Source organism: Eleginops maclovinus, chromosome 23 (assembly GCF_036324505.1).
Source record: "Eleginops maclovinus isolate JMC-PN-2008 ecotype Puerto Natales chromosome 23, JC_Emac_rtc_rv5, whole genome shotgun sequence".
Lineage (NCBI taxonomy): Eukaryota > Metazoa > Chordata > Actinopteri > Perciformes > Eleginopidae > Eleginops > Eleginops maclovinus.
This window is the reverse complement of record NC_086371.1, coordinates 18,258,750-18,286,703: the sequence shown is the minus strand read 5'-3', so window position 1 is coordinate 18,286,703 and position 27,954 is coordinate 18,258,750. Positions and strand designations below refer to the sequence as shown.

The 27,954-nt window shown below is 40.8% G+C and overlaps 2 protein-coding genes across 4 annotated transcripts in view; one reads left to right on the top strand and one right to left on the bottom strand.

Annotated features, from left to right (window-relative positions):
* The window catches only part of ablim3 (actin binding LIM protein family, member 3), a 42,494-nt gene extending 39,063 nt beyond the window's left edge, over positions 1-3,431 (bottom strand). For all 3 annotated transcript variants that reach the window (XM_063876747.1, XM_063876748.1, XM_063876749.1), the window contains exon 1: positions 3,028-3,431. In XM_063876747.1, the coding sequence (XP_063732817.1) occupies positions 3,028-3,040 (13 nt within the window). In that variant the 5' untranslated portion in view covers positions 3,041-3,431. The remainder of the gene's footprint in view (positions 1-3,027) is intronic.
* Positions 3,432-7,862: 4,431 nt separating this feature from the next.
* sh3tc2 (SH3 domain and tetratricopeptide repeats 2) lies at positions 7,863-26,920 on the top strand. The gene is given in 24 exon segments (XM_063876559.1): positions 7,863-8,119; positions 11,838-11,953; positions 12,943-13,041; positions 14,479-14,604; positions 15,227-15,354; positions 15,514-15,619; positions 15,787-15,930; positions 17,215-17,416; positions 17,932-18,005; positions 18,943-19,138; positions 19,376-19,512; positions 20,286-20,336; positions 20,431-20,735; positions 21,107-21,301; positions 21,420-22,280; positions 22,370-22,590; positions 22,684-22,850; positions 23,745-23,922; positions 24,024-24,174; positions 24,504-24,626; positions 24,761-24,911; positions 25,044-25,240; positions 25,775-26,183; positions 26,186-26,920. Coding segments are annotated over 23 exon segments (4,638 nt in total). The 5' UTR covers positions 7,863-8,119; positions 11,838-11,928; the 3' UTR covers positions 26,578-26,920.
* The last annotated feature ends 1,034 nt before the right edge of the window (positions 26,921-27,954 follow it).

The window sequence follows — 27,954 nt, the reverse complement described above, 5'->3', positions numbered from 1 at the left end:
AAAGCACAGGAAGTATCCATCATTTAATCTAGTATACTGTCCCGTGTATCTTTACATGTATTTATCTTTTACCTTCTTTAAGTCGAGGCAGTGTCTGTCAGAGGGTCATTTAACCATTATTTCCATTTGGACCATTTGGTACATGTTCACAACCCCTGTGGATAATTTCTCATGATTTTGTGGGCTCTGACATTTAAACTTTCAGCATCATAAAATGTCCTTACGACAAACGCATTGATCCATGAAATGGTACCTGGAAATGCTCGATTTTAATAAACTTGCCACACAACTTGGGAGAAAGCATCCTGGCACCATTGGTGATCAACCCACTTTTTTTATAGCCACCATCGAGTAAAGGCAATCCTTTGAAAGAATGGGAAGTTCACATTCTAGCATGGAATTTTAGAATGCCAGCTATCCCTAATAAACAAAAGTGTGGTTAAGGCTAAAAGGAAGAATGTCATTATTTTGGAGGTATTTGGTCATTTACAAGTATAGAAAAATCATGTTAGCGCCAGATGAAAATTCAGTGATGCACAGTCATTCATCATGAACTACATAAAGCGTCAAAGGTCACCAAAGCCCTAGAGATGTATCCTCTGGGTGCATTGCTTATCTGTAGGCAATTGCATGGCAATCTAATCAGCCTGTTGTTGGGATTTTTCTGTCTAGGGCAAAGTGATGACTAATCGACTGAGGAACCAACATTGCCATTCAAAGAGCGAGACTGCTAGCGTGGCTAAAAAGACTAAACATGAAACTACGTGGAGATTCCATCAGCCGTTGATTTCCCTACTCATCAAGCATTCAAACCATATGTCTTAATCATTAGGTTGCATGAAACGCAGACACGCTTTTTGAAGTCAAGACACCCAAATGGAATGCCTTTTGGAAGTATTTTTAACTCTGTATAAAGAGGAAGAGAGGGAAGGAGAGAGGTGTCAGTGCAGTCTGTGATGTATGGCTCCGCAGACCACCTCAGGTCCCTGAGCTCAATGATCACTGTATTGATCAACATGTGTTTTATTGCTCCCCTGAAACACACTACTGTACATACACTGCATCTCAGAAACGGGTCCTTGCTCTGTGGGAACATTTCTTATTGTGTGTAAAAAACCAAGGTCATTCCCACTAGGAACTGACCTGCTACACCCACAGTCCTTCCTGGACGGCCAGCCAGGCAGAAAATAGGACACACACACACACACACACACACACACACACACACACACACACACACACACACACACACACACACACACACACATCACAAAATACCAAGTGACCATGATAGAGATAGACGGCCATGAAGATGAAGACAGACAGTCAGTGCTGTGTGTAATTACTCCGTGTGTTACGATGGCCTCTGGGCTATCACGCCCAATGCAGCGGAAAATGCAGCACACAGAACAGCCTAACAGGCCCGTTCACGTCTGAAAACTCCACAGTGTTGAGAGGAGTGGAGCATATGTTTGACTGACTGGAGGGATCAAGGAGAGGAGAGGAGAGGAGAGGAAAGGAGATGCTCTTTCCTCGGCTCTGACGCCTGCTGTATTTTCATGCCTGAAGCCAGAAACATGTCACACCATCCTCTGCCTACTGTGACGATACTGTCACAAAGCTAAATGCAGACATACACAGGTTCCCACACACGCACATACAGGTTGGCATGTTGCTGATTGGTGTGTTTGCATGGATTTCCTGTTTAGGCACATGCTTTTGAATCAGGAGAACTTGTGACAGCTCTCCACATGCCACCTGATGTGCTCCTCCCCCTCCTGTGTCAGCTGAGAGAAAGCATTTTGAAGCTTAACAAAAGAATTCTACACATTTCCTATAGGGGGGTAAGCGAGGAGCTGCTTCATCACTCCCGGGACGCATGACACGAAGACTGGCAGTCAGGGCAAGACTCTGTACCACAGGGTTAAGAGCACTGGATAAATAATGGAGTGGCACACAATGACAGGCTAGATTATGAATGATGCAGTGATACCCAGCTCATTCTGAAGACACTGAGGAAAGGAGAGGGAGGACATGAAGCACATGACACAAGAAGTTCACCAAGCACCGAGTGCACCTCAACTACAACTGGCCTCACTGACAGCAGGACTCTTTAAAAAGTCTTACAAGCCTTCCAACGATGACTTGTAAACAATAAAGTGGAGGCACACAAGCACATACTCACACAGCTGACCATCCAGGCCTACAGGGGAAAGCCCTGATTCAGCAGACAGAGGATAAGGGTCACAGTCAGCTGATGCAAGGTCAGGTCAGCATCATGGCAGACCCCGGGCCGGTTTAGGATAAGTATAACAGGATGTCAGGCTTATTTGGCTTGCGCTGAATCACAGTGAACCATGAGACCCACAGTGGCCAAATCAGAAAGCTCCAGGAATCTAAGTGTTTCTTCTGCTCGAGCAGCGAATGTGTTAGAAGACAGGTGGACCTTTATGAAGAGGGGACAGCTGGAAGACTGGGTGGTCCCTACTAGAGAGGTCAAATGTACCACTGATGGTGGCGAAGTAGACGAGGAAGAAGATTAAACGAGGGGAGCAGAGGGACCCGAGCAACAGCTGTTATGTAGATGAAGAATCCCAAAAATGCTCTTCTATGAATGAACTCTGGGCAAATGCTACTTTGACCTCCAGATATATTTAGCTCCCCTATCCACCCTAAACCTGCCTGAGTCGTTATTATGGGACTTGATACAAACACTATAGACAGAAAAATGATTTACATCAATTTTATATTATTATTAGTATTATTAGTAGGCCTATTATTACAATTTAAAAAATAATTCTTAAGGCCAAATCTCAACTAAGTATGGCCATTGATTCGAATATTATGGTATACTGAGGGGGAATCAAATTAAATGGGTTAAACATTGATTTTAACATTTTAAATTGCTACTTTACTGAGAGTCGTGCAGGAAATATAGGCTTTTATTGTCAATGTTAGTTATTTCGGTTTCACACATTGGTCCATGCGCTAAGTGTGGAGAGATGAAGCGCGCAGGAATGGACTTACCACTGGAACTCATGATGCCCAATGTTGTTCTTATCTCAAACAAAGCGTCTCCGTCGATGAGAATCCCATAAAGCAAGAGGAAATCTTCTCGGAGCAGTTCACTCCTTACAAATTGTGTAATTAAAAATGAACATCAAAGTGAACGTAATTGATGATGCTCTCTCACTCTCCACAACACAGCTTCCAGTCCAATTTCTGACAAGGTGGACAGATAGATAATAAGAAAAGAAAAATAACGCGAGGATATTTCCAGTGCTTACAAAATCCAAAAATGACGCTCCTGATGTTGCTGTGTGTTTGCCGCCAGTGTGTTTTGTTTTTGAAGACAAACAGACGCTAGTTAAAACACAATGCTGCTCAGTCGGATTCCACCTTCACATTTTCGCTCCTGGCTGTTTCCAGCTCTGCCGCGCTGCACTGCTGTCACAGCGCGCCCTCACTCTGTACACAGACACAGAAGGCCGTTTCCGATCTGCACTTTCAAAATAAAACACATCGAGTGAGTTTCATGACTGACGGAAGAAAAAATGACAGAATTAAAATCTACTTTTCTGTATACTCGTTTAGTTTTTACTAACTGCTAGTCCAATTAAATTAACTTAATCTTTCCATTGGTAATTTTTGTTGTCAGAGATATTCTGAAAATCTAGAAAACAACCAATTAAAACATGAAACTTGAGCCCATGGTAACTATTTGAATAGATGCAAAGGGGTAGGACATGAGCTATCCTTATTAACACATTATTTTAATTTGTTTTCATTTATCTTTTAGTGGTCGGTTTGAGGAGTTATGGAGCTAAGTTCATAGTTAAGAAGTTTTTTAAACATACAATTAGATACAGATTTAAGACTCCAAACGTAATGTGAAGGTGTCTTTAAGGTAGCCTATTTAAAGGGTTCTTCAATAATAATTTTTAAAAAGCCATACAATAAATCTCACCCCAACTTCATTAAATACATTAGCATTTTTGTTTTGTGAAAACATAGCACATATATTTGCTTCTTTAAAGAAGTCCTTATGAACATTTCAACAAGCAGCATACTTACTGGGAGGCGCTGGCTCAGTCATTAAGTGTGCTGATCTTTGGGTCAGGGAAGTACTGGTTCAACCCCCACGGCAGTCCATCCCCACATGCGCCCTACTGTGCATGAAGTGTATTGAGAAAATCTAACTTAAGAAAAGCATCCAATCCATTTACCCGAATGGGAAGACAGGAGAAGGCCACATTATTGTGGAGGAATACATCCACAGAAGGTGTTTATTGCATGATTAGACAGTTTAAGGCTTCTTTATATCGTTCATCCTAATAATGATTGCCCAAGGTATTGAATGTATAAAGTCAATTTCGGTAAAAGCGTCTAACAAGTGACATGTAATGCAATTTAATAACGTTGTGTCTTGAGACCTAGTGGCAGTTAACACATTTAAAGGATTTTATTGTGAAAGTGAATCTGATTTATTTCCGGTGTTTTGCTGACTTTTCTGCTCTCTCTTTATTATCCTGTGTTAAACGACGTCACTCAGGGCTGCTGTGGACTCTTTAGGGACACTTTAGCCTACATCATCCAGCAAATTGTTCAAAAGTCATCAGTCTCAATGTGATTTCATTTTTACACGAGGTGAGTTCGAGATTTTCTGAAGCATCTAACATTTATTTTTTTTAAAACCACTAAAGCCAGTGGCATTTTAAACTTGGTAGAACATTACGGATCATTAGTAACTTTGAAAGAGAAATGCAAAAAATACTTGAGAAAACAGCATTGGATATTCCGGAGAGCCTTTGTGAAACTGACAATTGTTTGTTGTTGTTCTTACACCGCTTGTTGCTAAAACTGTCATGACACCGCCCTCTTCTGGAAAGCCAACGTAAGCAAATCAGTTAATTGGATTATTGAAGGTGGAGCTATTGTTAAGGGGAGAAGGTTCATAGTAAAACTTTTGACTGGTTTACTATGCTGTGTTTGGCTGTAGAATAACGACGATGACATTACAGTTACTGGCCTGTAAACAAAACAGTTGTTCTGAACAATTTAACTTTTTATAATATGGAGTGAGCTGGTTGCTGGAGAGGTGCCAGTTCTCCTCCTAAGCCACTGCTGAGGTGCCCTTGAGCAAGGCACCTAACCTCTATCTGCTCCCTTGGCGCCGGGTACCTGGCTGCCTCTCTGCTCTGCCACCTCTCCTCTGCATGTGGTTGTGTGTGCATGTATTTCCTCTGTGTTTGTGCATGTATATCCTCTGTGTGTTTAATGTGTGTAAACACAACAGAGTAGAGAAAGCAATTTCCCTGTAAGGGATTAATAAAGTATGTCTTCTTCTTCTTATGATTCATAGCAAATGTATGACCATAGGCTATATATAGTATTCTGACTCAGTGTTTAGTTGTATCATTGTTTAAAGATCTCCACTAAATTGTGAAACGCCCATCTGCTGTTTCCCAAACAGTCTTAGTCATGTGTCAAATCAAAACCACATATAAAACAATCACATATATTGAAGTTGTTCAAATGCAAAAAAAGTAAATGACCCGACAAATTTAAAAACTTCAACACATACAGACAAAACTGGTGTGTGTGTGTGTGTGTGTGTGTGTGTGTGTGTGTGTGTGTGTGTGTGTGTGTGTGTGTGTGTGTGTGTGTGTGTGTGTGTGTGGGGTCGGTCTTTATAAAAGCAACTGACTGCCTTGTCCCGTGTCCTGAGGAAGCCATGGTTCTCAATCCTGGAGGAAGCTGGACAATGGGTGGATGTGGTGGCGCCTCTCTCTCTCTCACACACACACACATACACCACACTTACCTCTGTGGTTCTGGAGCTCAGTGGTTTTACAAGATGTTCTCTCTTTGTGATTTAATCTGCTTTTCTCACTCACGCACACTGATTCTCAGGATAAGCAGTGAGCTTTATAAAACTTTAGTTTGGAAACAGAAATACAATTCCTTCATTATAGGATGTCCTGCTGGCCATCAAAACAAATAATTGAACATTTACCATAATTTTCCTCAATTTAAATCATGGTCCGTCCATTCATTACATGCATCAGATTTCGTGTTTAAATCTTGATCATGATGTTTGGATAGTAATTCAAATATTATACATTATGAGTGACCTGGATCCATGTTTACTGATCTGGCTCAAGTCAAAGCTGATTATGATCACTGTGGATAATGATTGACTTAAATAGCCCATCTTTATCAGGGTGGAGTATGTGTGTGCGTGTGTGTGGGTGTAGGTGTGACAACATGTAGATGGGTGCCTTGAATGCCTGACGTGTGCCGTGTGCTGATTGTGCCCCTGTGTCAGTCCCTCATTGTACTTTTGTCCTCAAAACTGTAAACTGATGGGCCAGAAAAACAGGAAGCTGGCCTTCCTGTGCACTGTAGGCAGCGGGGCAGGAGGTCCTGTGAGGTCAACACAGTGTTGTCGCTGTCTGTAGAGGCGCCAGTGCACCCTGATCGAGTGTAAAGGCAAACATCTCCTTGTACTCGTTATTACTGGAATAAACCTGCAGGCTGGTGACGCCACTCCGAGCCTAGTGCTGGAAACTGTTTCCAGTACAAAACAGCAACACACAGCACAATTTATGATTTTTGTGAGCGGCTAAACACATGACAGAGATCATGTTGTTGTTGCACTGGGGTTCGAATGTATTGTCACATTGTAGTGCTAATTATCAGCCACTCAGTGGTTTTGTATTGGAGGTAATGTGTCTTTTGTTTGTCACATTCTGGCCATGTGTCAACTATCAGTAGCACTGATCAGCAAAATGCATTCGTCACTAACCCTCTCAATCCTTGCCCTTTGTCCAACAACAGTAACAGGGTAAAACACACACACACAAACTGAAACACACGCACAATATACCATCCACACTGTAATGCTACACTGATATCTCCACCCATTTCTGAGTATTTCCAATGTGTTGCTTTTCAAGACACCCCCATTCCCAGTTTCCTTGCCTCACACACACACACACACACACACACACACACACACACACACACACACACACACACAAACTCTTCCACACACACTCTTTTGCAAACAGAGCAGAATAAATGGTCTGTGTCCTGCAGCCTTGCATAGCCAATTGCACGATCACATGTTCAGAGCAGGGCTGATAGTTTGTGTTCAGGGTGACTTTGTCATGGTGCGCTGGGGGCTGGGGGATACACAATCAGTTCCAGAGTTTATATTTAACTAAGCAGGCACAAAAAACACAAGAAACGCCCGCCTGGGGATTATTATCTCCCAAAACACTGATAGACATTGACTTGACCCAGAAGTTGAAAAGTGTCAATGATAGGAAGAGGTTGCTGTTATGCACATAAAGGGAAATACTTCACATTTTCAGGCTTTACAGTGGAATGCTGGTAGGGCTCTTAGGGCAGGACAGTGAAAGCTCTGCACCCCTGGAATGAAGATGAGTGATTCCTCAGGTATGGACACCACAATGGTATTAACCAGCTGATTGTTTGCTGGTTTTATCTGCTCCTGTCAACTTCTGGCTGCGGGTGCGTCAAAAAAACTGGTGCAACTGGGTGTTGTAGAATGAGGAAATGTTTTGATTCTTAATGGGAAGTATAGTTTCACATTAAACCAAAGGTTATAAAGCTCTGAAAATAGATTTAAAAAACAGCCAAAACCTGACCGATATTTCCTGGTTAAGTCTCTTTTAAGCTTTTTGACTAAGAGAGGGGTAGTGTATGTGTGTGGGTGTGTTTTGGTGTATGGGGAATGGGTCTAGTCAGAAAAAGAGAGAGAGAAAGGGGAGGCTGTGCCCTTGTCCCAAAGAAATCATGGGAGGAGTTACCAACAAAACTTCCTCAGTCACTGTGACATGCCGTCTGGGATAGCCTCTAGCGCTCTTACACACACACACGCTCTTACTATCTTTTTTTGCTTCTACTCATATGTGTTTTTGGGCTGACAGCGGAGAATGACAGCCCTTTCGGCAGCTGTCATGAGATGCAGTTCACCAGTTAAATGGTGAAACCACACACATACACACACACACATACAGAGAGATCCACACACATTCTGCAACGCACATGAGGAATGAATTGAGAGGGGAGAGCTGGCAGCAACACAGAGGTAAGATTTGTTTTTTGTGTCTGCTTTCTAAGGCTAACTGTGTCATACACTTTCTTCTGTTTAGCAGCTTTAACACTGCTGTACTTTGCACTTAGTCACATAGCCATAACGTTGTTGTCAGTCAGGGTGTATGATGGACAGTAGAGCTGCCAAAAGCTGCTTCATAATGAATTTGAATTCTCTCTGAAGTCTTGTTCTTTTCATTATACTTCCACAATGATTGTTTCAGTGCTGTACAAATATCGCTATACAGCAGTGTGGGACTCTCCCTGCAGGGATCTCTGTCCTAGACACACAGGCATGTGAGTGAGCTTACATGCCTGAGTCTAAACTTAGAGACCAGAACTCCTGTCTCATATTACTCCCTGCTAACTCATGTACCACATTTCCTAAATCTACAAACCCCGATTGTACACATCCAAAGTCACAAACACCTCAAACAACCCCTGCTTTGCTTTTTTTGGACACAGCCAGACACAGCTGGCACCATGTGTTTCTTATTAGGTTGAATGCTATTGTCATGGACTGCCGAGTGTCACAATAGCAGTCCAAGTTTTTGCTGTGGTTTCAGACTATGGAGTCTGATCAGATTCCCAGGGGCTAATATGTCACGTAACAGTTGCTCCAAAGAGAATTGCAAGAGAAATACAGAAATAAGAGGAACAAGAACATTAGTAGAAAATGATTATGTAAAAAATGTGTGCATTATAATACAACAATAACACAAAATCAAATGAAATACATAAAAAATATACAATAATATTTAATAAAAGTCTTGTTGATAACTTATAGTAAGACAGGTAATACCAATAAAATAATACTGTTAATAACTATAATTACTGTAATACTACTAATAATAATAATAATGATAATAATATTAATTTAAAAAAGAGACGTTGTACTGTATGTGAAAAAACAACAACGAGGCAATCCTTGGTTTAACATGTCTGGGAATATTAAGGAATTATAAGATTAGAGGAATAAAAAATGTTGTATGGTGAATAGTGAAATTGAAAAATAACTGTTAAAATCTATTTAAAGAAAATGTCTCTTGAATTCATACAAAAGGGGGGGAAATATTGTGTAAACTTTGTCCTAAAATTAATTCCAAATTGAATTAAAAACTGTCAAAAAGTCCTCCTTCTAACTTGCTTTACCATTGAAACCTTGATTTTTATTTGGTGATTAGTGGGCTTTTTATTTCAGGCTATACTGTGTTTGTGGATAAACTTCAATCATTGATTTTTGATTTGCTAAGACTTCACCTAGGTGTGTAAATCATTCAGAAGAGGAAGTATTTTGACCTTCCAGCTGACAGGATTAATAACAGGTGTCCTGTGAATAGGGAGTTAAGACTTGTTGTATACACAGCATCACCAGCATTGCATTTTTTTTACTCACAATCTCTGTATGTTTTTAAAGTGGATGTCACTGGGGACAACTGCTACCCCTTGTGCAGCATTTAGTGCAAACAAAGGCCGAGCATGTGACCGCACATATCGGCCTTGAGCGGTGTGCGTTCATTAGATTAGACAGAATCTGTTGCACTACAGTAAGCAGGGGAGTCTAAAGAGTCTCAGGATATGCCCTGACACGCCTTTAGCCTGTTTACAGCTTTCTGCTTCACAAGATACACAAACACACACACCATCACCACAGCGACACTCAACAATTTTAAGAGAAATGTTATCTTCCAGAGACTCCATTAAAGACCTATTAGTTTTTCATACATGGGTTTGCATTCATAAATAACAGTCTCCCAAAAAGTTATTGCATGGCCTCCGGTTTGAGAATGGCAGCAGTAGTTGTTAGAATGTTTGAAAGATGTGGGAAGGGTTGAGGCAGTAAGGCTGTCTCAAAAGATGCTATTCTAGGTTGCATTCTGAGAAATGTGTCCTTGGTTTTGGAGGTATGGTTGCTAGAATTAGGAACATCTCGGCCTCTTGTTCTTCTTTTTTGACTATTCTTGTAAGAATTATTTCGTAGACCTGCAATACTCAGGAACAGGTTGTTCAAATCAGAGTGTCAGATGATAGATAAACAGATACATCATGAACCTTTTAAGTTTACATTTAGATGAGCACACAGCTTCAGTCCTCTTACTAATAAAAAAGTCTCCCTGCTTTCAGACACACATGAGGTTGTGTCTTAAGTGGCTTATGAATGCAAATTCCATTTCCTTTACCACATAAATCAATAAAGGTTGACATTGAGTTTGCAGGGCAGCAAACAGGGATGTGCAATAAGTAAAGAGGAAAATTCCATTAAAAAATCATAATTCAAACTATTTCCTGCAGCTGAAAATTTCAATCCATATAACATTCCGATACTGTACCTATAGGGACAAAGGCAACATTTAGGGACATTATAGGATAGGCTAGTGTTGTATTAGCGTAATTCTTGAACATTAATGTATTATGTTTTCAAATACATTAATGCTCTACATGAAAGGCATAAGTTATAGATATATTATCATCTTGTATATAATGCACATTTCAGCTCATTCTTTGCATCCCTTTGAGTTCTTCTCCAAATAAAAACGGCAATTGTGTTCCAGTTGGCTGCTACAGATTGTTATACATATCATTTTGACGCGTCCAGATCATGAACAGAACACATAAAAGAGCTTTTAAATCTGGCACTTTGTGGGCTTTTAATTTCCGCCTTAGTGAACACATTGTGGTGAGCACTATTGACCAATTCTGCCAGTTTACTTTCATCAAACTGGAGGCCCCTTTCCACACAATGTGTGCCCTGGAGAATTTAATCAGTTTAAGAAATTCACACTTTGAAGGGAACCATTGCTGCAGTATAGGCTATTTCCTTCTACGATAGTAAAAGGCAACATGAATTCAACTATTGTGAACTTCCCATGGCACCACATTTTGTAGTTTTTGACATCATAATGAAGCATTGAACACTTTAAACTTTCATGGAATCGCTCACCATCCAATCATAAATCTCCATCCTCTTTCTCATGGTGACCTTACAGTGTAGGTTGCCCTGGTGTCATATCATATGTTACCCATCTGATGGCAGAGAGCTGAGTTGTGTTGAACTGTGGATAAACTGATCCTTGATCTATGCCACCGGGCTACTTTCACCCCTCCTCCTCCTCGCTGTGACCTTGCTGCCTGTCCCTGTGTGGCATTGCCTTACAGTGGCTCAGCGATACACTCTCCCACACACACTGTCTTTGTGTAACACATTCTGTGCATATTTTCACATAGGGAACACACAACAAACTCTCACTAAGGCCTGTCCCCACCACCCCACACACACACTCATACCAATCGTAGAGAGTGCTTTGTGCATTCACTGACTGACTGGGCAGCTACTGAAGAGAGAGAGAGAGAGGGAGGCTGTGGGAGGAGGGAGATGGAGACAGCAAGAGACAGAGGGATTAGAAAGAGAAAGCAGACAGATAGAGAAGAAGAGGAGATAAGAGTTGCAGTGGGACATCCAGTAAACTTGTGGAAAGACAGAGTGAGCAGCACAGGAAAGGAAATACTGGAATAGGAAGGGAAACGGGGCTTGTCCAACAGAGAGGAAGAGAGCGAGTTGTTGTTAAAGAGACTGGGGGGGACTGATGGCATGGCATTGATCTCTGGGAACTGCTGCCGGCTCCTGGGCCAGATGGCGTCTTGTTGCTGCAGACCGCTGCTCCACTCCTCTTGCTGTGGACCCTTCATCAAAGTCTGCCTCTCCTCCTTCACAGGTCTGTCCCAGCCCGCTCTCTGTCTGCGCTACCACTGTACGGTCATGACTTCTACATTCAGATAGCCAGGAGCATAGCTCTTAGACACAACATGGGTAACACACCTAGCCAAGAAGGTAACAAGGGCATGGTGTGTGTTTCTGTCCTGTAGCAGCATGACTGTGCTTGTGTCGCCTCAAGCAGTCCTGTGGGTGCTAACTGTGCTCTGTGTCGTAGGATGGTAAAGAATAGGCTGTTGTCCTCTTTGGACTTAATGTCATGTTGCATTGTGTTGCTAAGTTGTACACCCCATTGTCCAGTTGTGAATGCTTTGTATCAATATAACACTGTTCTGCTGTGTTTTGTGCACTGACAAAGCATGGAGACAAATGTCATCTTAATCTAAATAATTATTTATCCTGTTACCCTTTGGTTAACAATATGTTCCTTACTATGCTGTGTGACTGTATGTCTGAGAACATGTGATGGCTGGAGGAGTCAGGAGCAGTGCAGCCGACTGAGCCTGGAGGTTTTTTGTATATAAGTACAGCTGTGTGTCTGTGATGGCACACAGCTGTACAGCTGTACCCCAATCCCCCAAAACCCTGATAACTCCTCACACTAACCACTGGCTTGATCTTGAAGTTTTCGATTTAAAATACTTACAAATAAGCAATACAAGCATATCTACAGCTCATTTATGGGGTGCAGTTATTTTCTTGGAGTCTAAGTTGCTTCTAGACAATAAATAGTCTGGCACATGCCCCTGGATAAAAAGGGAAATGTTGTATTCATAGTTTAACATGTTGTCAGCTGAAGACGTTCTGCTTCTGGAAAGAGCTTGGTTAGCTATCCCTTTCGTTTCAGTATTTATGCTTAACTAAGCTGAGCTAACCAACTGCTGAGTCCAGCTACTTGTACTGTTACTTAGACCGATATTGATTTTGTCATCTATTTTTTTGCCAGAAAGGGAAAACGTTTATTATACAAAATTGCAAACTCTTACTTTAAGATGCCTTTATATATTATTTAAACTCTTTTGAAGTATTTGATGGTAAAAGGAAGTAGAGGGCACTAAATGTGTTTTTCCACAGGTTCATGTACTGATTTGTTTCCATTTTTACAGACATCTCTCCTGCTGAGCTGGATGCTCTTTGGAGGGAACCACCATATACTCTTGGGGAAGCACATGTACACTTCTCAGGAAATGACATCATGACTCAAGGTAAATTATTGTAAAACAAACATCTCAATCAAATCTGAAACACTATTACTACAAAGTCCACTATTGGCATGAAGTTCATTAAAGCTGCTGTCTGCAGTCACAAACTGAGGAAGTGTTTGGGACTTCCTCCCGCACAATGGAACAAACCAGGGGAAGCTCGTCAGCACTAATATGCAATGCCCAGCTATTATACGCATCCATCTGGCTGATATTTATAGGTTAAAAACTATTAGATCCTGTTGATATGTTAAGACATACAGCGAAAAAAGGAGTGGATAGTGATTGAAGAAGCCAATAGATAAACAGTTGAACTCACAAGCACGTGTAGTTCTGCTACTTTGGGTACTGTAGTACAGAGGTGGGAAGTAAGTACATATCATTTATTTATAAGCATTCCCATTTTAGGCTACTTCGTACTGCTACCCCACTACAACTCAGACTTAAATCGTGTACTTTTATTCCACAGCATTTATTTTGTACCTTAAGTTACTTTGCAGATTTGGATTAATAATGTAAAATATAATCAACACTCAAATAAGACTTTGGTTACACCTGGAGTAAATTCACAAACTACCCTGCAGTATACAAAGTCAATAAAAATAGATGCACCTTTACCAGCTTTGATAACACTTTAATGCATCAATAATTATAATCAGTAAACATATCATATATATTATTCTGAAATGGGACAATCTGCAGAATGACTACTTTTACTTTTGGTCCTTTAAGTATATTTTGATGCAAAAGTGTTTGTACTTTTTCTTGAGTAACATTTTGAATGCAGGTCTGTTACTTGTAACAGAGTATTCCAACACTCTGTTACTGTACTTTTACTTAAGTACACAACCTGAGTACTTCCCCCTCCTCTGCTGTAGTATGTACTTTATCATCTGTTAATTAGTTGAATGTATGACCAAAGTTCAAAGGCTTCTCAGATTATCAGGCTGCTGCCTGTTTAGAAACTAAACATTAACTGGCCATTATCAGTTATTATCACTACCATTATAATGCTTTCGATGGGGCAAACTGCACATACACGCACGTTTTAAAAAGGTTGAAGTGGTAAACAAAACAGTTTGTTTGCATTTAATAAAATGGTTTGGGTTAAAATTAACATTATTGTTATGTACATCAGCGAAGTATGTTCTGTACCTTACTTAAGTATACTTGCATGTGTCACCAGGTTATATTTCCATTTAAATCTCCATGACATTCTAAGAATTGCATTGTATAAGCCGTTACTTTGACTAGCACTTTTGATGACCCTTTTGATAAAATTGTTTCTACATTCCACATACGTAAATACAAAGTGCTGTTTGGGATACACAGGCTTAACCAACACTGGAGTCATGGATTCTCTCCTTTGGTGGTTGAATAAAAATAATTGCAATCTAAGCTTTTCTCCTTGCATTTTTTTGTTTGTTTTTACCTTCGCAGGTGAAGAGGAAGACGGTCCAATGGTGGAGTCAGGTGAAGGGGGGGGGGAGCCTGACAGCTACTGGAAGAAGAAAGAGGCCTTCTGTAGAGGAAGTACTGTGTCACTCGGAGAGAAATTCTCCTCAGGTAAATTCATAGATGCATTTCACCATAGTCCAAAGCCTGCATTATGTGTTTGTATTGAAAACCTAGCTTTTACATTAGCCAGACTAAAGTAATTATCTTACATGCACAGAAGCATTTCCCATGCATTAAACAGACAAGGCACATCTCCATACTAATGTTTTTCCCCATCAGCAGTTTGGCTCCATCCATCACATTTCCCTTGGTTCCTCCTCTCAAATGGATTTAAATGGCAACACTGAGAGTCCAGTATGAAGCCTAATAGCTTTTTTATTCCTCCAGGGATAAACATGCTCACTGAGCATCTTGCTGAAATACGAGCACTTGCATAAAATCTTTAATGAAGTCCTGTAAGTTTTGTCGCTCTCTAGAGCTATTTCCCTTTTACTCAGTGACTCTAGACATAGAAATACAACTGACTTGAGGGATGAATTAGCAAAAAGGATTACACACACATTATCTGTTTATTTCTGGTGGACAATGGATGATAAATCCTGCCGCTGAGCTAATTTTACATCTCAGCCTATTTGCATTGGATTTGTTTGTATTCCGTATGTTTCAAGTAGAAAAAAATAATTGAATGTAAGAGTGATTTATCACAGGACTCTTCTTGTGTTTGGCCTAGAAATTGAGCTGCTGTTCACTGGGCGGCGGCGCTCCAGCGTGGATCCAGACCGTGCCCTACAGGAGGCGCTTCGCACCCGACTCCGAGTGGTGGAGAGCAACAGCCAGGATGTAATCCAGCTCTTTAAAGTGAGTCTGAGCTGACAATGCAGGCATTACTGTACTACTTAATCCTGAAATCATAATGGATACAAAGGTGCATTATGATATGATAAGAACCCATAACATGCAATTTGATATGTTTATGTATTGTGCTTTCAATGGATATTGATGGCTCTGTTCCTGCAGGACTTGTCTGCACGGCTGGTGTCTGTCCATGCTGAGAAGGATAGCTTCGTACTCACATTCAAGACTGTGGAAGAAATCTGGAAGTTTTCAACATACCTAGCCTTAGGTAAAAAACGTACAACTTTGAAATTACACAGTTTTCAAGTGATTCATTGAATGTAACATCACCTACACATTGTTAATCTTGTTATCACCCTTAAATACGTTTTTGTTGTTGAGGATACAGTGAGGGGATTATTAGTTTGTATCTGATTTACACAGGCTCTCTCCTAGGTTATGTGGCTCGCTGCTTGGAGAACTTCCTGTGTGATCAGTCCTTCTGGCTGGACCCAGAGCTGCTCAGTGACCTGCAGATCAACGTGACTGTGGACGAGGAACATCTGGCCACACTCTACCTGGGACTGTTACTCCAGGAGGGTCAGTCATCTTGTGCTATTTCATTTTATGGAAGCTCTGAGAAGTTTTGCTTTTAAAGGTGCCATAGAATGTAAGACTGTATTTACCTTGGCATAGTTGAATAAGGAGAGTTTGGTACATTGAACTGACATACCGTGAACCTCAAACACCATTCACGTGCAAATCATGAATATGCATATCACAGCGGTAAAACGGGGTAATTACATCAATCCCTGTGTTTGACGTAGCACACGGTAGTCCAGCCCCAACATTTGCATACACCAGCTGCTGGAAACACTAACGCTAACACTTACCACTCCATAACGTTGCTCTCCAATCTTTGACCAACTGGCTGTTCTTCAAATTCATCGGTTTCCTCACACTTTCGTGAACTTCACTTACTTCTGTGTGCTCTGAGGCAGCGATGGATTGATTCTTGTAAACCAGCCAATCAGAGCAGAGCTCGTCATAATTATTTAAATGAGCCCCCAAATAAGGCAATTCAGCTTGTTTCATTCTAGGACCAAATCATAGAGTTATAAATGGGCCTGTTCAACCAAAGTTATATACCTTCTTTGTCGACATCAGAGAACAATTTAAAATACCAGATAGATATCTTCCATCTAAAAACTCTCATTTTCTGAAGTGTCTCAACTATTGTCACTGTAATTATATAGTGATTCATTCTATCTGCCATTTGATCCCATTGCTTTTAATCCATCTTCACTGACCGCAATTAACACCACGAACAATTCAGGAGTATACTGTCAAAAATGACTTTGGACTAATTATGGCAATGGACAGCCTTTTTTCATTAAAAAAGCCACTGTTTCATACAGTCAAAATGATACTGATTATACTTGTATTTTATGTATCGTGTTGTACAACTTAATTAAATGAAAACTTCATTGAATTTTGGCAATTTGCTTATGCAATTATAAAGTAAGTGTTCTGCAAATGCATAACCATTTTAATACTTACCTTTAAGAATGTGTATCGATTTCCTCCGGGCTTGTCAATGTCACTGCTTTCTCCCGAACATTTCCTCGGGGCAAAAAGCTTCATGGAATAAAACTGCAGAGCTTGCAAAAAATGATGAGGATTACATTAACTTAATAGAAGGAGTATATAAAACATCCATCATTTGCCAGTGACTGAATGAGGGTGCACATGCTGTAGCAATTTTGCTGATGTTTCACTTAAGTGTGTTGTGGTTACTATCAAAAACACTGACACTTGATATGATTCACACATGCCTATTTGTCTATGTTAATGTGGGAGGCTGATTCAGTCTACTCTGTGCAGGTTCCTTCTTTGCAAAGGCGCTTTTTACAAGAACTGATCAGGATGAGGATGATGAAGAGCAGCTGTCGTTCAAAAAGAATGACCTGCTGATGGTGAGGGACACGGGGCAGGACAACATGTGGGAGGGCACCATGCTATCCACAGGAAACCACGGTCTGGTGCCGGTCAACTCCATGCAACCGCTGCCTTACCCCTTCTATCAGTGAGTCTCTCTGCGTTCCTGAAATGTGCCCCGTCAGTTACTAATTGCTTGATTTACACTGAAAGCAATTGTGTGATTAAAAGAGTGACTTCATCCACAAAATGACCATTTGTAGATCAATTATTCACCCTGTGAATAAAACATACTTCTCTTTTTCCTCAAAGGCAAAAATCAAACAAAGAAAATAAAATTAAAGTAGATGCAGTTAACTACAGTAAAACTACAAAACACGCATTTAACAGTTGTAGAGTAAGTCATTTGTTTAAAATGGTAAAATGTTGGCATAAATGCATATGTTAGGGAAGTAGTTAGCTTACATTGACAAAAGAGACTTTGATTTTCAACAATAATTCAAAAATAATAACTTACAAATGGTCATTTTGTGGGTGAAGTATTCCTTTAACACGTTCTGTTGTATACCATATGGGCTGAATGAACAGAGCAGCAAAAGATGTTGAGCATATGTTCCCATGAGTTGGCATAGTTTTGTTAAACTATACTTCCTGTTTTGTCAGGTGGTTCCTGAGGAAGTACCCTGGCAACGCTGGATGCTCGCCAGCAGAAAAGGAACTATTTGAACATTCTATAGGTACAAATATTTAGCTTATGAAATGTTCACACAGACTACAGAATGTGCAATACTCACATATAGCTAAAATCAACACTTCTTCTGATCACGGGAAGCTCAGATTAATTTGCTAAAAAACACTTTCATAATGTTAGATGTAGCTTTTTCTTTGAAACTTGCAGTATACTACTTTCTCAGTACCAAAACAGCAAGAGAAACAAAGATAGGGACAAGCTGATGAACATAGAGGAGCATTTGGGGACATATGTTTTTCCATCAGTAGTTTTTGGAGACAAAATCAGAGCAGAACAGGGATCAATATTTGACATTAAATGAACATATAGAATCATGACTCTAAATGAATGCTGATGTAGCTCAATGTCTGCTGGTTGTGTCAATAGACAACTATTTGGGATCATGTTGGCCATACTTGGCCAGACAATGAAATGTAAAGGTCGCAACTTGTCCCCAAGTGACCAGTGGGGGCTGTAGTAGTGATTGTATTTGAAGGATCACAGTACTTACCCACAGTCAGACACATTCATGGACACCTTTAATTGTCTGCATGAATTATGGTGGTATAATGGAATACTATGTGACTGCTCTGAAAGGAATATGTAACCTTTCAAAATTATTGTGTTTTGGAAGTCAGCTATTGCACTGTATACAAATACGAAGGATAATATCACATTTTACTTTCTATTTACTGGAAAACAGGGGAGTGCACGGTTACAGTGAATCAATATTAATATGCTTATGTGCATACCGGTAGCTTCAACCTGTATGCATTTTTACATATGTATTGTTTTATATCCCGTCAAGTCTTTAGCAGGATATAAAACCAAAAAGAAAATACTACAAATGACATACTGTATTGTCATGTTGCAATGTTCTGACATATTGACCCTGAAACTCTCATAATTAACTGCTATCCTTTGCTCCTCATCAAATACCTCAGTGACAGGCTCCTGTGTAGCAATACTCGACTACAGTCCGGATGGCATGGAAGAGCTACAGCTGAGTCAGGGTGACATTGTGGAGATCCAGGGTGTGCTAGTCCGAGGCCTGGCCGTGTTCATAGCGACACACACGTCCACAGGTCAGACCGGTTTCGTACACAAGGCCCATGTCAAGCCTCTGGACACCAAACCCCTGTAAGGATATTTTGTAGTTGTATAATGCATGGCTTGACCTTATTAATCTGATGATGTTGTGGTTACAACTTCAAAGCCCTGTTATCTGCATTCCATATTAGTTGCCTGTTGTTTACAGCCTTGTGCTGATCTTTTATGAAATCCTATTAAGTGTATCTGCAGTCAGATGGGGTGGATGGGGTGAGTCGGCGGAGGAGACAGCTAAGTGATAATGCTGCCTTTGTTTCCCTCACATAGAGACAGACAACTGGTCTTTCTGACGGAGGAGGAGAGGGCCAGTCTGGCTCAGGTTAAGCCATGCAGCTCTGAGGCAGGGGACAGCGGCCTGCTGGAAAGACTCTTCTCCACTGACATCAGCTCTGTGTACAGGCTAGGTAAAGCAGCAACGAGGGTAAAGGGAGGCGTTATTCCACCGAGCCACGGCTGAAATAAAAGTCATCTTACGTTTAGAAAAGTCAGATAGTGGAGTTACTCAAGTCTGGCACCTCAAAAATTCAAATTTGAAGTTATGTCCATTCTACTTCTCGACTTCATTTATCCGACAGCTTAAATTACTTTACAAATCAATATTTATAACTTGTTGAAAAGCTTATGATAAGTAAGTGTTGTTTTTCATGCGAAAACATTTAATGAAAAGCATTTGTTGCTTTAAAAAATATATAATTTTACTGAAAAAATTGTTTTAACTTTTGTTTGGAGAACAAAAATATATTGAAGGTTTCTTTCTTGGTAGGTGTGATCTCCTTTCTCATAATTTTAGGAATGTTTTCACATTCACCTGATTAATGATGAAAATGGTAATGAATGAATAATTCATAATGAGCTCCACCTCAACCAACTACAACGGTAACACCATGGTTTTATACAAATGCCTAAGTAATATTAATTTGAGTTCTTTACCTACATTTTCCTAATCAAGCTTATTTGTAATAAAGTAACATTTTCAATGCAGGACTTTTACTTGTTTTGTATGTAAGTATTTTTACAGTCAGGTATTATACTTCTACTAAAGTAAGAGACCTGAATTTGCCATTGGTCATGTTTGGTTTGATGTGAAGCTCTTGTTTCCTTTCTGAAGAAAAACTGTCAGTGATTAATTCTGGGTAAAACATGTATGCTTGAATTGATTTACCTTGTATGTTTTCAGACAGACTGGATGAAACAGACTTCACGTACATTAGGAACCGACCAAAACATGGTAATGTCTTAAAGTGCTGATGAGAAAACGACTGGTTTAAAGCCTAATGCACTTACAAATAACGTCTTTATTTGTTGTCTTGTGTTCTTCAAAGATCATAAGGTTTCTGCAAGTGCGCATCTGAGCGTAATGTCAGACAAAAGTGGAGGGACACCCCCGCACCATTCCTCTCCTCGCGCCTCTCTCTCAAACTCATCCCCTCGTCTGTCCATTTATCAGTCACACAATCCTCTGCCAAGAGACGGGGAGTGCCTATCTTTCACTCTGGGTGACACATTCAGAGAACTGGACGAGTACAGGGAAGACCCGCCTCTCTTCATGGAGGAGAACAGCTGGGAGGGGGAGGACTCTGAGTTCAGTGACCCAACATTGACCCTGCTCAACCACGAACACTTCCAGGTTTGCAGAGTCTAAATACACTCATTGACTTAATTACTGCTTTGGTTATCTCAAAATCACAATCCCAACAGAGGCTCTCATTTTCTTGAAATCTTGATTTCATGGAAACCAACATGTCTGAGCTTTTAGTTGAATCTGGATTTGAGACATTATGAGACACTTGTTGATTCTGCGCACCTAATGACTTTGCAGTTGTTCTAACAATAAAAACCATGATCTGCTGGGTATTGCAACGTTTCTCCAGAATCAGCTGATCTGTTATAGTATTTTATGCTATGAGTTGCTTGTGTCATTTGTGTCTTTCCCTTTAACTCATTTACCAAACACATATGGCATGACAAGAGAAATTCCTTGTTTTTTATTTCTTGCAGGAGGACTTCCTGCCTCTGTACGACCTGCAGTATTCCTTCCTTTGGGTGACTTTTAGTGGTAAAACTGAGGATGAGCTACCGGCTTACCTAGAGAGTGTCAGGGAGTGTGCCAAGAGGATGGGCTTGCACTGGGCACATCGACGGGCGTGCTTCCTCCTGGGAAGACTCTGTGCAAGGAAGCTGAAGTTCTCCCAGGTTGGTTCTTTGATCTAGTTTTACTGAAGGGTTAAAAGTCTACATTTTAAAGTCCTTCTCAAACCTTAATTAATCTGTTTTAATGAACTCCTACATACACGTTTGCTCCTCTCTTCAGGCCCGTGTGTACTACGAAGAGGCTCTCAGTGTTCGAGTGGATAGCTTCTCTGACACACCGCTCCTCATCGCACTTTTCACAAACCTCACCTCTGTCTACCTGAAGCAGCGTATGACTGACAAACTGCCCCAGACTCTGGAGAAGGCCAGTGCCCTGCTCCTCTGTCTCCCCTGTCACACCTTCACCTCCACGGACGAAGCAGAGCTGCTGCACCTGCTCCTGAGGAGATCAGTGGTTATGGGGGACAAACAACTAGAGGCTCGCGTTTGCTACCTCGTCTCCAGCCTCTTCCTCCTTCTCAGGAAGACTGAAGATGCCCTTCCCTTCGTAGAGCGACTCCAGTTTCTCTCTGTGACTCTCTCCGCTGCGGAGGGGCGTCCTATTGCACCTTTGGACCTCAACTGGCTCTTGAGCTGGCTCTATAATCGTAAATACATGCCTTACCTAGCATTGGCTTCTCTGAGCCTGGACTCAAGACCAGACCACTCCCTCGGCGATGCTTTCCAGAAGATTGAGTTGTTTATAAGAAATTCTGTTCGCCTGAACCCTTGCTGGAAGGAGGGAACCTCCCTTCTACCTGCACAGATTGTGATTTACCTTCAGCAGGCCCTGATCATTGCTGAGCAAGGGAAGGACCTGAAGACCCAGAGGGACCTGTGTCAAGGCTTGGCCACAGTCTACCAGCAGTATGATGCTCTTGAAAAGGCGGTGCGCTGTGCTCAACAAGCTGTGGAGACAGGAGGTCACATCAATGAGGAGGAGGGCTTTGAAGCCTCTGTGATGCTTGGGTGGTTGTTGGTGTTGACAGGCCAGGCTGAGAGGGCCCAGAGTGTGCTACAGCCACTGCTCACATCCCTCCAGGTACAGGAAACTATTCACATGGATTAATGTGCATCAGCTTTTGTAGAAGCATTAAGGTTTAACTTCTTCATTTTGTATTATCTTTGCAGGGTACAGACAGTCCCACGCAGCGAGGGGTGATCCACAACCTCTTGGCTTTGTGTCTTAGGCAGCAGAATCGCATCCCAGAGGCCGGCTGGCATCTCCACTCTGCGTTGGTCATTTCAAGAGAAAGTGGAAACCAGAGGAACCAGGCGCTTGCACTGGCCAACCTGGGCTGCCTGGCACTGGATGTGGGGGCATCTTTGGTTGCGGAACGCTTCTTGGTCAGGTCAGATATCATTGTTAATCATTTCCCCCGGGAACTCAACTAAAGTGAAAAGAGTTTTCAAGTAATTTATTGTTATGGTGATTGTATTTCCAGATCACTGCGTCTTTTTCTGGAGCTTTGGGAAAGCCCAACAGACGAGGAGCATGTTCAGACCTACCTTTGGCTGGGACGGAGCTACAGAGATAGGAAGAAGAGTCAGGACAGCAGAGCATGTTATGAAATGGGGCTACTTATTGCACTTCATGCAAGAAACTTACACAGTGAGTACAAGTTAACACATAAGAAATATGACATTTTGGCCTCATTGCGCATTCTTGACAAAAGTTGGACAAGAAAATGTAACCACTCGCATGTCCGCTAACCAGCCCCTCTAAAGATCAATGTATATGTTATATTTGGGATTTTCAAACAAAATAAAAAAAACCTAAAGGCAGAGTTTGAGGACTTAGTGGCATCTAGTGGTGAGGTTACATATGGCAACTAACAGAATACCCCTCCACTCAGCCCTGCCTTTGCAAGCTGATTGTACAGGAGACTGTAATATTTACTTTCATCTACACCTACAGTGACTTCACCTAATTTAAATACTCCAAATACGGGAACGGTGACATTCTCGAAGCTCAAAAACCCAATGATTTATTATTTCCTTGTTTCAAGAAATATTTCAAAGCTAAGTTAGGAAGTTGATTGTTCATGACAGAGCTATTAAATGTGACCGTGGTTAAAAAAAGAAAGTGCATAAAGATACAGTATATACTGTATATAGAGAGAAATCTGTATGCACATGTATGTGTATTGTAGATTTCTACACATTTTAATCTGATTAAGTTAAAGTATGAGCAATACTGTATTACTGAGGCTGATGATAAACAGAGGAATATAGCTTATATATTTTTTAACATTAACACATTTGAAATGTTGTATGTGCTGAGCAAGACATTTTACAATTGAAACGTAACGTTTCTGTCCCCGTGGTGGACAAATGATGTAATGGCAACACTGTCTACAACGTATTGCACATTTTTGGGATAAGGAAAGTAGGCTATTCATATCAGACATGACCACGTTTTCATTCAATATCACACATGTATCACACAAATGTATCATTTAGTGTCAGGAGCAACATGAAACATTTTTGTTGTTTTCTCTCATAGGTCAAATGGTGGTGGCCAAGGTGCTGAGTCGGCTGTACGCTGACATGCTGCTGTATGGCCAGAGTATAGTCTATTATGAGCACTGTGTGTCAGTCTCCAGAGAGCTGAAGGAAAAGAGACTAGAGGGGGAGTATCTTGAGATCCTTAGCAGCCTCTACCTCTCCCTCAACACTGAAAAGTGAGTTTGTGCCTCCATTTACCATACAATCTTTTTCTAAATCCATCTTTCCCATAGTATGTTTGGTTTTTGGCTAAAACCGTCTCATTTCTGGTTGGCAGATCATCTCGTAAATCCCTGGACTACACCAAGCAGAGCCTGAGGATTTCTATCGATTTGGGCAAGAGAGAAGAAGAGTCAGAGACCTGGCTGCAGGTGGGACGGATCTATTATCTCATCCACGAGGACGAGCTTGCTGATATGTACCTGCAGGTGAGGAGGAGGAAATGTGACATGTGATGGAGATCATTTTTACCCTTTATGAAAGATCTGAGAGGCAAATGAGAAAATTCTGGTGATTTTCTAAGTCTGATTTAAGTTGTTGAATTTTTTTTATCAGGATGATCTTGGAAGTGTTTGTTGTTGTAACGCATTTGGAAAAAATTAAGAGAAAACAGTTTAGATCCAGACTTAGAAAATGCATCACCAGACATTTATTGTTACCACTTGCTTATCACGGCTTCTGTAAAGAAATGTTTTTACTTCCTTAACAATCTTTACAATACACACAGCTTAATTTCACCTTCTACCTTCATATATAGGCAGCAGTGAAGACAGCCCTGAGGATGAATGATCATCACTTTGCCATGAGCATTTACGAGGAGGCAGGAGACGTCTACTTTAAAGGCATCAGGAACCGAATGGCTTCACTGCCTTTCTACAGGGTAGGAACAAAAAAAAAACTGCAATGTCATAATGCAGTCTTTCTGTGATTCATTTTAGTTTATTTCTATTCCACTAAATTATATTTAAACTCTTGGCCACCACTGATCTCATTTAACAAATTGTTTGCTTTCAGGATGGCAGTCTGCCCTTTGCACGCAGCATTAAGGACATCCACTCAGAGTTCCGTTTGTTGAGTAAACTCACAGAGCTGTTAATGAACCAGGGCGAGCAGGAGGAGGCTCTGCAGTACGCAACGCTGGCGGTTCAAGTCGCCAGCAAAACAGGTACAGAGTATGGCCTAGTAGAACCTGTCCTCATGAATATTGTCGGAAGGACAGATTCTAAAGCCTTCTTTATTAAACACGATGTAGCTTTTGAACTACTTTCCTAAAAGAGGTATATATGTTTTTCCACAGGTGTGCCTGTGCATGAGAGGACAGCCTACCACCGGCTGGCCACAATCTTCTACAGCCTGCAGCAGTATGAGATGGCAGAAAACTACTACCTCAAGTCCCTGTCCTTCTGTCCGCCCGTCCTGCAGGAGCCTAAGGAGGCTCGCTACTTTACCAAGATTTACTGCAGACTCGGCAATCTCACTCTACACAAACTGAAGGTACAGGAGACTGGTATATTATGGTGTTTGTGTTGCATTGGGCAAATATGTACATCATGTTTCTGAAATAAACAATCTGCTGAGATTTATAGATACAAACAGAACAATTTAAATCTGCATTACTCAAAAAAGTACAGGCATAGCAAGAGGAGTTAACAAAAATGTTTAGATGCTTATTTCTTATTTCCTTTCTTCTACTGAAAATAAAACTAAAATAAACTTACTTAAGTTAAAGTTATTGAATGATCCAGAACATTAATATGACACCATTAACAAACACGTTGAATTTTGAATGTCTGAAATCGTATTATTTATTGGATAAATAACAATAAAAAATACATACCATTTCAAAATGTTTTAAGACTTTTTCCCTGTACTTGTTAATGTTTGGTGTACTTTCCAGACAAAATAATCTATAATGGTCAGATCAACAATCAAATTCTGATAAGACTTTCACTAACCTTAACTAAAACAAGCCTTAAACAGAAGATGTACATTTTGATGAAACCTGTTCTGACCTGTGCATCTCTCAAGGACTCTTTTGACGCGGTGGGCTACTTCCATTTGGCTCTGGCGGCGGCACTGGAGGAACAAGCTAACCCTGAGGCTCTGTATGTGGTGTACATGAAACTGGCCGAGATCCACTGTAACCACATGCCTGATGCTCAGCTGTGCCAGGTTTACAGAGACAGAGCACAGAGTCTGAAGAGTGTTCTGGCAGGAGAGGATGGCGCTACTGGTGGAGAGAAAAACATGGAGGATGCAGAAACACAGTCTGGTAAACAGAAGGAAAACGACGCTGATGCTGATAAAGAACATGCAGAACATTCTGTGACGAGAAACAGCATTATCACGTCTACACCGGAAAAATGTGAAGATGACTCCTTTCCAAGAACTTGTACAATCCCAGAAGACACAGCAGGATTTCCAGACACTAATGGGAAATAGAACACAGCATTGATTTGGGAAGCCCTTTAATGAACGCCTTCGGGTCTGAGACAGAAACCATCGGCAGTCAGTCGTACAGTGACAGTATTCTTACAGAGTCCTTTGATACAGCAAAGGAGCAGATCTCAGACTCCAGCAGCTCCACTGACACTTTACAAACTAACCAGAATCAAACAGATGGGAAGGACTTTGATACTGACCACAACATGCCTAGCCAAACACCTGAACTTCCAACAAGTGACGTCACAAAACACATCAACGCACAAAACACAGATTCTGATATTCAGGATGAACTAAACACAACCACTACGGAAACAGATGTGCATGCAGAAAAAGATGTCAGTGTTGAGGAAAATCTCTGTGATACTGACTCAACAAAGACTGTTTAGTGCGTACTGATAAAACTGTAAACATGTACGACTGCTCAGAGAGATAAGTGTGGGTCTGCTGACAGACATTGACTGAGCTGATGTCTACACACTGTTCTTTACTGATATTTCCTTCGTCTGGTCACATTTCTGTTAACCAGCATGACTTCAACGTTCCAATCACATGGCACTTATTGTAGGAAAGAAGATGTGATTACTAGTGAGTTTTCAGACATTCAGTGACTATAAAGCATGTGCCTTTTGTAAAATATATTCTGTAGTTATTATTGTGCTTGTAATATATGTTTTCTAAATGTATGATTTTGTATCTCTGGAAGATACACATAAAGAGTGTTATTTTGTTTGTTGAGTGTTTATCTGTGCTTTTTTTCAATCAAATATGGGAGACACGTGGTGGTTTTGAGGGGCAAAGCTCAACAACATTAGGAAAAACCCATTAATAAATCAGAACAGAAAATAAATACTCTTCAGAAAAACGGAATGGGATTTGGGGAAACCTTTTCTACACAGTATGTGGGGGAAACAATTGTTTACTGAAAGGTTTCTGAATAATTAGTCGCTTTTTCATTTAAGGAACTTGTTAACTATTCCAAAACGACAGTCTTTGAAAACAAAATGACATACTCTATAACTGGGGAACTTTAAATACTTCCACAGTATACATTTATTTTTCACCACTGAGAAAATTGTTACTTTTTCCAAGCATATTTTTAAAAATCTATCGAAAATTTAAAGTTTGAGGTTTTGCATTGTTTTTTAAACGGCAACATGTTTCTGCTCATTTAAAGGTTTTGGGCCGTTGTATTGCGTTTGCACCTGTCGGCCATCGTACAATGGAGCTGTTTGCAGCGTCAGTACAGTACTGAATTGTCACATACATCACACAAATTCTGAAGGTACTACATTATTTTCCAGTACAAATTACACAGAATTACACTACTGTATCAACAGCAATGTGCCACTGGAGCCACAACTAATGTTGACCAACTTGACCATGATTCAGAGCAGCAGCTGTTAATTATTTTTTAAAATAATGCCATGTCAAAATAGCACCACAAGAGAGAGCTATCATGTTGATTTTGTGCTTTGCTGTAAAAAGCCACCGGGAAGTTGTTCTTCCTCAGTTTGGCCAGAGGTGGGCAGTGAAAGACAATTCCTACAGTAGCTGCAGACTGTTGCAAAAACTGCTGCTAACACTTTCAACAGGTGAGACACAGGAGGGATAGATTCTGTAGTTTAGCTGACAATGGGAGCAATCCAAACTGAGCATAATGGAAATTGTCCTCTGCGTCACACTTTGGGCTTAAGTCCAGCTAAAATTATGATGTCAATTTTTGGAATCACAACGTCAATATATGCAAAAAGGTTCCAGTTGGA